This window comes from Carya illinoinensis, chromosome 3, assembly GCF_018687715.1.
Source record: "Carya illinoinensis cultivar Pawnee chromosome 3, C.illinoinensisPawnee_v1, whole genome shotgun sequence".
NCBI lineage: Eukaryota > Viridiplantae > Streptophyta > Magnoliopsida > Fagales > Juglandaceae > Carya > Carya illinoinensis.
In genome coordinates this window covers 25,433,564-25,444,044 of record NC_056754.1, presented here as the reverse complement: position 1 = coordinate 25,444,044, position 10,481 = coordinate 25,433,564, and the positions used below count along the sequence as shown (strand labels likewise).

General features: G+C 37.3%; 1 protein-coding gene across 7 annotated transcripts; it reads left to right on the top strand.

Annotated features, from left to right (window-relative positions):
• Positions 1-1,885: 1,885 nt before the first annotated feature.
• Positions 1,886-9,882, top strand: LOC122303953 (probable protein phosphatase 2C 52). Of its 7 annotated transcripts, XM_043115946.1 has the most exons (8): positions 1,886-2,111; positions 3,019-3,093; positions 3,910-3,995; positions 4,085-4,418; positions 4,502-4,849; positions 4,933-5,050; positions 5,145-5,368; positions 9,099-9,882. In XM_043115946.1, the coding sequence occupies exons 4-8, from the start codon at positions 4,170-4,172 to the stop codon at positions 9,576-9,578; spliced, it is 1,419 nt and encodes a 472-aa protein (XP_042971880.1). In that variant the 5' UTR covers positions 1,886-2,111; positions 3,019-3,093; positions 3,910-3,995; positions 4,085-4,169; the 3' UTR covers positions 9,579-9,882. The 7 variants fall into 7 exon arrangements, with proteins under 7 accessions (XP_042971880.1, XP_042971878.1, XP_042971876.1 ...); XM_043115944.1 differs by lacking the exon at positions 3,019-3,093; XM_043115942.1 differs by having other exon boundaries at positions 3,910-4,418.
• Positions 9,883-10,481: the final 599 nt, after the last annotated feature.

Sequence of the window (10,481 nt, the reverse complement as noted above, 5' to 3'; positions counted from 1 at the left end):
AATCCCAACTTATACTTTAACATTTCCATTACTCGTGCATGTAATTTTGTCTCTTGGAGAAACAAAATTTCAGGAACTTCTTTTCTGACCAAGTCAGAAAGAGCCTGAACTCCCAGTGGGTTTCCAAGGCCACAAGAGTTCCAACTTATGAAACTCAATGATCCTGACAGGGTTGTTGAACAGCCATTGCCGATCCCAAAGTATGGTTACCCCTTCTTTCATGCCCACCCTTCTTGATACAACAATCTTGATCATTAAGGAAAGTGTTAAGCTTACCTTTCTTACATGCAGAAATATGTGGTGTATCCAGAGATAGCTCTTCCCCTGATCGTTTCTTGTTTGATGACCCCTCCAATGTTACAGAAGGTAGAGTAATCAATATTGCTATTTTTCTTCCATGTACTTCGAGTACTCCTCCCTTGCTGCTGTAACGGAAATTGATGGGCTGCACTATGTTCCTTCTCTATCCCACCATAAAGGCCTTTTTGTACCAAAGCAGGCCCATTGTGTCCGTCTAGAGCTACAACAATCCCATCTTGTAAAACAACAGGCCCACTAGCAGGCCCAACAGGTACTTCAGGATCTGAGCTTCCATGCCCCTCCAGCTTACCTTCAGAGAGTGAGACATCTGTTTTTTCCGTTACAAGTTGATTGATACATTCCATATCATAACAGTCAGTAATAGCTTTGCCTTTTATATTGTCTTTATTACCAGCAAAATCGTTAGCATTAATACCACCATCACTATGCATTGATGAGAGGAATACATTACTGTTCATCTTCCCTACACCACCATGGTTAGTTCCATCACCGTCTGCCACCATGTTCCGATCCAGTTATGCTCCTGGACTCTTGCCTCGTACAGTTGAACTTTCCTTTTTGATCTCCCATCTCCTCTTCGTAGATGATTCTGCACCCAGCCAGGTTCCAAATTGAGGTGATGAATTCTTCTCTAACTGACAACTTACATTCTCATGAATAATTCTACCACACGTGAAACAAAATCGAGGAAGCTTCTCATACTTTAAGGGGCTCCATATTTTTACTCCATGCAGTGCGAGAGTCCTTCCTCTAGCTAGAGGTTTTTTCAAATATAACAGAATTTTGACTCTCAGACTACTACCCCATCCTACATCATCTTCATCAACCTCCACTACTCCGATTGTACTACACAACTTTTCCCCACTCTTTATTCATTCCTAACAACGGGAGGTTATGAAATTGACCCAAAAGGACGCACAATCAAACTTCAGATCTTGGACTGGTGTGGAGCCATCAAATGAATTAATGACAAACAACTGACCATAAAAAAACCATGGCCTTCCACTTTCTACTCTTTGTTTATCAGCACGATTAGCAAAGATCAAGATAAATGTATTTCGACCAACCTCCCTCAGAAGTGTAGATTTACTAAGGTGCCAAATCTTGGCCAACGTAGACTCCACCACTTTCTTCCCCAACTATCTATTACTACAAATTTTACCTATCAAACTATGATCACCCTTTTGTTGCACTGCTGAACATGCAGTATCGTCAATAACAATAGCAACATCTTCCTCTTCATTCAAGTGAAGATTATTCCACATGGATTGTAGACTTTCCATTGTACGGAACTAAAGACGCCAACCCCCAGCGAATGAGCACAAGAAAAAACTCATCACCACCTCTATTCACTCAAAGCAAAGCTAGAGAGAAAATTAGAAATGAAACTGATTTTAATTTTTTTAAAACTTTGATTGCGCGAAGAAATTTTGAATAAATAAATAAAATTTTAATTTTATCAAATAAAGTAGTTACCAAGAAACCAAGTGTTGGACGCGCCTTGAAGAGGGCAGTGGGCAGGTTCCTTTGTTGATATTATATCATTAAATTCTCCCGGGAGTGCACGGCTGTTCATGCCCACACTAACTGCTGGCCAAATCTCTCTCCCCTCTCCCTCTCTGTATTTCACTTTCTGCCCTTCTTTTCCCATTAATGCTCCACTCCACTACCTCCACCACCCCCAGCTGCCCCGTATATTTCTAATCAAACCCACATCTACATCTCTTGTTTCCTCTCTCTTTCTCCCTGCCATTCTGATCCCTATGTTTCAACTTGTCAAAACACCACAGGTAACCAACCTGCGGCTGCTAGTGCCCAAACTCCTACTTTTCAGTTTTACTTTAGCACTACCCTCGATCTTTCTCTTCCAGATCCCTCTTTCTTTCAAAGTTTGCATGCATCTTCTTGCCATTCCACTCTTCGTTTCCTCTTTCCTTGATTTAGTTTCTCTTTCGATGTTTTTTGATATTTAGGTACTTTCCTCTATTGGTATGTGTGATTGCTTAATTTTATTGCTTGAGGTTTTCTCCCTAGTCCCATAAGGTTATTTAGTGGCATTAGTAATGAGAGATCTGCGTGTGCAAGCAACTGCTTCTATGTTTCTTTCATTTTCGTTTGGGTTGTAGTTTGGTGGAGGGGGAAAAATAACAGAGGAAAATAACACAAAATCAGTAATGTCTTGGATTTCATGTTTTCTCCTGCTGTAGTTTACCGAATGTGAAACTTCGGCTCAGGCAGTCGGGTTCTAGGATAAACTTTAAGGTTTTGAATTGCTTTGTTTTTTTTGTACCTCACATTTTCTCAATACAAAAACAGGAAAGCAGTCATCTTTGGTTTCTCTGTTTATTTTGTTATTCTTTTAAAAATAATTAACGCGATATTAGCTTCATCTCTAACTCTCTGTTTCCGGGTTTTCTTGAGCATTTTCTGGCTAAACAAACGGCACACTAGCACTGTGTATCTAGTTTTGTTTATAATTTCTTTTAATGGTACAATTAAGAAACATATACTTAGATCTCTAATGCTCTTTTTTGGTTTTGTTCTTTGATACTATCTTGACAAAATTATACTTTGTTTCGTCCTTTTCTGCTTTTCGGTCTTTGCCTTTATCTCTTTCGGGTTCTCTCTCCAGTGGGATTTCAAAATTTGCTTTTGCTCACTCTCTCTCTCTCTCTCTCTCTCTCTCTGTTAAAAAAGTCTCCACTGACCAGTCCACTGCGCTTTGGTTGCTGAGAACAAAGAGCGGAAAAAAGAAAAAGAAAAACTTGTATTGTGAGTAGTATTTTTTTTTTTGGTTTTTTTTTTTTATGGGTTTTCTCTTTTTGAAATTTGCCCGCATACCCATCACTTTTGTTTTGAAAAAAAACCATGTAATTAATTAAAAATTATATACTTAAAGGTACTTTCCTATATTTTATTAACTGCTAAACGGAGAATTGGAGTTTAAATATGAATTTGTTGTGAAATGTTTTCATGGAACGCAAAGTTTCTGTTCTTTGTGCGGATCTGTGTCGGTGCTATTAATATTTTGAGCAGCAAAGGTAGAATTTCTTGAGAATCGCCTGGATAATTACTTTTCTTGTGTTTGTTCTTTAGTTATTCGGAAGCGATACTAGTAGCAAACGCATTTTTCTTCATGTGCCTATGTGAGAGAGGTTGATAATTGTACCTTAACTCTCACAATAAGGAGTCTCTAGTGGCTTCTGGATTGTGCGTTTTTGTTGTCTTTTGAGATTCTATTGGCATTGATTCCTTATTAATGAAAAGATAAGAAACTGTTTTATAAAGTGGGCCATATATATATATATTTTCGATGGCCTCAATGCCTGAGATACGGAGTGAGTTTGTGTATTAAACTGCTATGAATTATAGCAACTTGTTATGTGTTAATATTTAATACTAGTGGCGCACAAACGATGAGGACAGCCTTTTAAGTATATATTCGTATTTCGCAGTTCACATGGATGGAAGGCTTTTTGATACCATTTGTTTGAGTTGTTGAATTTTCCAACGTTGCAGCCGTTGCTTGGCTTTGTGACACTCTCGATTAAACCATTCAATAAACTAATATTTTCTTGTTTTGTTCAGTTGGTTTCAACATCGAGATACTTGTAAACGTCCAACGAATTACACGTTTGACTAGGATAAAATGAGGCCGGTTTTCAACATAAGAGGTTTAAAGTGGCTTGTGGTCTAACGTGTGGGAATCTTTTGGTGTTTGGCTGGTCGTTATCTCTTGTTTGACTATTCTTAATGATCTCAGAATTCCATGTGAGATCTATTCTGGCAAAGCAAAGCTTGTCAGCTTATTACATCTGATGTAAAGCCATCTTTCTGGAGCTGAGGAAATGGGGGGTTGTGTTTCAACTAGTAGTCGAAGTACTTGCAGTAGCAGGAGCAATGGAGAGACAGTCTCACCCTCTTGTTTTTGCGGGCAAAAGAGAACGAGGAGAACGTTCTCTGATCATGTTGTTGGCCTGCAGCATTTACCATCCATACCAAGCCGGATTTTTATGAATGGAAAGAGCCGTACGTCTTGCATATTCACGCAGCAGGGCCGCAAGGGTATAAACCAGGATGCCATGATTGTATGGGAAGTGAGTTTTGCTCCTTCAAATGTTAATGATATCTAATAATGCTTGGTGGGTTGGTTTCTTATTCTGGATTTGAGTTTCTGCAGGATTTCATCTCGGAAGATGTGATATTTTGTGGTGTCTTTGATGGACATGGTCCGCATGGCCATCTTGTTGCACGCAAAGTGAGGGATGCCCTGCCTGTAAAGCTATTATCGTTCTTGCATTCTTGTCAGTCGAGACAGAATGGGTCAAATACAACTTGTTTCAAAGGGAATCTCAAGCGATCAGATGCTGGAGATTCAGAGAAGGATTGCTCACCGGAGGATAAATTGATTTCCACATGGAGAGAAACTTTCTTAAAGTCATACAAGGCTATGGACAAAGAGCTGAGGTCTCATCCAAATTTGGACTGCTTTTGTAGTGGTAGCACTGCTGTTACTTTAGTGAAACAGGTACACCTGAAATCACTATCCACTTGCCCATGCTGGTGCTTATTCCACTAGTTTTTACTCTTCTTATTTGCTTCTATTCATAGGGGTCAAATCTTTTTATGGGATATATTGGGGATTCTCGAGCAATTATGGGATCTAAGGACAGCAATGATTCCTTGGTGGCAGTCCAGTTGACTGTTGATTTAAAGCCTGATTTACCAAGTATGCCCTATGTTATTCTACTATGTTACTTTTTTCTCAAGTACGTGGTTGTTGTGTGCCTAATTCTTCTTTGGTGTGATTCAAATTCCTATAGGGGAGGCAGAAAGGATTAAACGGTGCAAGGGTAGGGTCTTTGCTTTGCAAGATGAACCTGAAGTGCCTAGGGTATGGTTGCCATTTGATGATGCACCTGGATTAGCAATGGCCCGAGCATTTGGGGATTTCTGTTTGAAGGAATATGGGGTGATCTCTATTCCTGAATTCTCTCATCGGATACTCACCGAGAGAGATCAGTTCATTGTTCTTGCTTCAGATGGGGTAAGTTTTTCATTCTCTGTTCCGTGCATTTGTTCTTTCCTTTCTCTTTTTCTTTTATGTTCTTTTACCAAATTTCTTAATCTTAAATTCTAATTCAATTGCTGTCCGGTTTGCAAAATCCATGGGCAAGGGTAAACCTATATATAATTTGCCATTTCTAAGTCCTTTATATGGTGGAAACTAGGAACTGCTAGCTCCCTTTTGCAATGTATGGGAACCAAGTCCTACAATGTCAATTCATAAGAAATAAAAAATAAAACATTAATAATGACTCTTTGTACTAATAATCTGCTGGAAATTAGAGATTTTTGTTAGGTGTGTGAAATGGTTTCCAGAAATTACATCCAAGCAATTGCAATAATCCTTCTGTGACATTTCACCAAACATAAATAGTTGGATGGACAAATTCTGGGGTAATGAACTGGCCACATTGGAAAATAACCATCGGGTTGACCAGGTCATATTGTACGATTAGTTCCCTTCTTTGATGCTTATATACTTTATTCCTTTACCCTTATTTTATGTATGGCTTTTGCGACCAGAGTGACTGTGATCTGAAAATGAGTAGTTTGATGCTCTAGATGTGTTGGATGGTTTCATAAAGCATCATGTTCAAACTATGTTGATTTATGTACGTCTTTGCTCATAATGCATATTGATTTCAGATGTAAAATTTTCATAATACATAGTGTCTGTTACCATAGTTGACAATGATCTGAGCTATAACATATTATCATCGAGCTGGACACATTTTATCAGTTAGTTACCATAGTGTCTGTTACCATAGTTATCAGTTATGACCTCCAAAGAAGCAGCATACCTATAAGATTGGGGCACTGAATGGTTAAACGCCAGTGCCTTTTGGTGTTATGAATGGGTAAGCTAACACGTGATTGAGTGTGTGGGTGTAGTCAATTTGGTTCGGTCCTGAAAAAAACATACAAACCAGTTCAAATCGGTTTGTGTCAGTGCAGTTTGGTTTTTTGGGATTTGTCACTTTGGGCTTTAGATGGTTTTAATTTTTGGGCTCAATCAACAAAATAAAAATTAAAGCAAAAACCTATTTCCAATTCAGGGCCCAATAGGCAAATTCTATTATTCAATTAAAGTTTCCAATACAGAAAAAGTACAGAACTCAATTAAATAAAAAGAAGCAAAAACCATTAGGAACTCAAGTAGACATAAGGGCTGTAATAAAAAACCATGAAACTGATTGCACTGCCATTTATAGATAAATCATAAATGCACAGACTCAGCTATAAAAAGGAGAGATATTACAAGATTAGAACCAACTCAGGTAGTGCAAACCAAAGTACCCAACAGCAAGTGTAAGATTAAAGTTTTACAACCCCAACAAAGATTTTGAATTCAACCGAAAGTAAAATATTAATATAAGTCAAACAGAAAGTTTATAACATAACATAAGTATAAAACCAAAAAGAAAGCACAAGACTATGGTATACTTTACCTCCACAAATCACAATCCCCTCAACAATCCTCAAGTCATCCATGCACAACTCCCAGTTTGATGTAGTCGACATGTTGCTAACAAGGAAAAAAGGAAAGAAGAAGAATCCCAATGAATATCCATCCATACATATATACAGACTATGTCTGATGCCCCAAATTTGACCAATTTAAGTTGCAAAACAAAACTTCTATAGCAGAGTATAAGTTACTCATGATACAGGCATGCAACAACGGAAGTGGAAACTTCATCTGAAATTTTGATTTTAGGATCTCCAAATTCACTTCTTGAAGTCCATCAAAGATATGTTCACACATTTAAAACAAGAAAAATACGGCTCTTCATCCTTGATTTTATCATCATTAGTCACACCCGAATGATGTAATGCATTAAGTGATTTCATAGGTTAACCACTTAAATTAAGAGCCACTTAACATATGATACATTAGCTAATGTGGCTAAGGATAACAAAATTTTTATTGGTAATCAAGAAATTTTATTCATAAAAATAGGCAAAGGCCAAACACTAGGAGGGCTAAGGATAACAAAATTCCGGATGAAGAACTTCATTTCTCTTGAAACAATTGACTTGTAAAAATATATAATGTACGCATGCTCACCTCAATCATCGTCAATAGTGCTAGCATGGGTTGTGAGGAACTCGCAACTTCCTCCACAAGTTTTATATACAAAAATTGATATATACATATTTTGAGTTTTTTAAAACCGGAGATAAACTACTATGAAAAGGATCAAGAGTGGCCTGCCATACTAAAATGCAAATCCAGAGGCAAACATTGATCCTGGAATTGCAAGAGCATCTTATTCAACTTTTGAAAGCATGTGATATCTAACTAAGTTAATCTTTCACCAAGCCAATGTGCCAAACTTCTTATGATCTTCCTTACAATTTGCAGCTTGGCATCTATTTAATTTTGTTTTGCTTTTCAAAGAATTTGCGGACTCCAAATGTCTATTGAACTGGGCTATCCTCAATTCCCTCCCATCCTCTACTAGCTGTACTAGTAGTTACTTTGTCGGTTGATTGATTTGTGTTTTTGATTTTGTGCACCAGAACTACCTTCTTCTTCATCTTGTATGTATGCATTATTCAAGCGTTGAAAAGCATCTTTCAATTTCTTCATCAAGAGTCACAAGAAAAGAAAAAAAGAAAAAAAGAAAAAAATGGAGCCCCAAGGTTTTTTTTTAGGAAGAGCCCCAAAGTTAACATTGTCACATTTGGGATAAATCCAATCTCCCTAGTTTGTGTACCCAAACAGGTTTGATCTGGTATGTAATTGTGGCATGTGCGGTGTGCCATGGAACCCTTAATTGAGAGTTGACTGTTATGACTAGAGAACTGCTAAGCCTAGAAAGATAATTACAAAAAACTACTTTGCAAATTATCGTGGTTTGATGCGGTATGCCAAGTTGTAAAACTCTTCATTGTGTAGTAGATCTGATGTATCACATTAAGTTTTGTGAGTTTGTAAACTTTCTTTTTATATATTTCTTGGTAGCTTTAGGGCCGGATTGGTTACACAATACCAAAAATCTCATCTTATCTCATCTCAACTCATCATTACAACTTTTTCAAATTCTCATACAAAATATAATAAACAATTTAACCTTTTTAAATCCCAATACAAAATTAATATTAAAAAATTATATTATAACAATATTTTATTCATTACTATTTAAAACATTTCATCTCATCTGTATAACCAAATGGGACCTTAGCATTTCTTTTATGATTAACTTTTGGATCATATCTTTGTTTTTCCTTGATTTGTAGACTTGGGAAAATAAGTTCTCAAATCCTCTTCATGCTCCATTATGTAATCCATTATGTAGAGGTAAGGATTTAATCCTTGGATGACTCGTTAAAGTGAAATATGGTATGCACAAGGATAGGTTCCCAGGATAGATAGATGTACCAGCATAAAGTCGAACCAAAGAGGATTTAAGACACTTTTCCAAATTACATAAATTTGAAGTCGGTTATTGGAGAAAAAACATGCACGACTATGTGAATATTTTTATGTTTCTCATCTTTTAGGCCTTGTATCACATAAATGTTGGGTGTTGTTTTAAGTGTTGAAATCAATGCCCTTGTTTGTTTTTTTGTTTTGTGTTATTTGTTCTTTCTTTTTTACTTGTTTGTTTTTTTGTTTTGTGTTATTTGTTCTTTCTTTTTTCCTTTTTTTATTTTTATTTTTATTTTTATTTTCTGTTGAACGTTCTAATTTGGTTTTATTACAGGTATGGGATGTCTTGAGCAATGAAGAGGTGGTTGAGATAGTATCGATGGCTCCAACCCGGTCATCAGCTGCAAGGATCCTGGTGGACTCAGCCGCACGTGAATGGAAACTAAAATACCCAACTTCGAAGATGGATGACTGTGCAGTGGTTTGCTTATTTTTGGATGGGAAAATGGATGCCGAATCTGATTATGATGAGCAAAACTTTTCTTCTGCAACTCTTCAGAGCAATCATTCCGGTAATGCCGTTGAATCTGATGATGGGCAGAAGTCTGAGCCATCTTTGCAAAGGAACTTCACAGTCAGATCATCAGAAGAAAATGATACCTATGGACGACTACCTGTTGAGGTCGAAGGAAATGAGGAAGCAGTAGCAGCTGAAGATCAGAATTGGTCAGGTTTGGAAGGGGTCACCCGAGTGAACTCGATTGTACAACTTCCTAGATTCTCTGATGAGAGGCCAAACCCTGAAATTTTGTGATTTCAGTTGAAGTGGAATGGGGCTGGTTCTGTTGTATTTTCTTGGTCTTTGCAACTTACAAATCCAAGAAAATTTTCTGGGTTGGTGGCATTGTGACCAAGGTTTGTGGATGTACATTAAAAGCCGAAATGTTTTGTTCTTTTGTATTGCCAAAAATTTAGTGGTTCACTTTCATCAACGGAAATATGAATCAGCAATGCTTCAGTTTCTGTAAAAATAACATCCAGTTGCATGAACATATTTATATATGCGTTCTTGTAACACCACAATTAACACAATTATCCAATTTTTCTGTCTTTTGAAACTCGAGACTTCCACCTAATTTTCTATCAATGTTCTTTACTGACGTATCAATATATATGGTGGACGTAGGAGAGAGAATGAAAAAAAGACAAGAAAGCATTAAAAAAGCAGACCACAGAAAGAAAAAAGAATGCTTCAAACAAAATTTTAAAAACCCGGTTCCACGTGTCATGGGTGGTGGGAGATCTCCCCTCTACCTTCGACATTGAAGGGGTGGTGGGAGCTTTATGGGAGAGATTTTGCCCACTATCGAGAAGGGAGGAAGGTCTATAACCTGCGACAAATATACTTTGTTTTGAGACAACAAAGAGCAAGTGCTCGAGGCAAGTAGCGTAACCCCCACCCCCAACAAACATCTTGTGATGGTGGCCCATAGGGTAGATTTCCTTCATCGCACGGACGGTCTATCTTGGGTGGATTCGGTGATCTGCATCACCCCCTTGGGACTGAAATAGTTTGATTTCGGTAGTTTATAGTACATAATGTTTTTTTTTATAAAATGGGAAATCTATAATTTGCTTCCTCCATTTTCACATTAAACTATCAAAAGTGACACATTACCCTCTGAAACTATCAAAAAGGTAAAATTTACATCGCTCA

Coding starts and splice junctions, on each gene's coding strand:
- LOC122303953 (XM_043115945.1), top strand. CDS start 4,170: ATGGGGGGTTGTGTTTCAACTAGTAGTCGAAGTACTTGCAGTAGCAGG. Junction 4,850..4,932: donor CTGTTACTTTAGTGAAACAG/GTACACCTGAAA, acceptor TTCTATTCATAG/GGGTCAAATCTTTTTATGGG. Junction 5,051..5,144: donor TTTAAAGCCTGATTTACCAA/GTATGCCCTATG, acceptor AAATTCCTATAG/GGGAGGCAGAAAGGATTAAA.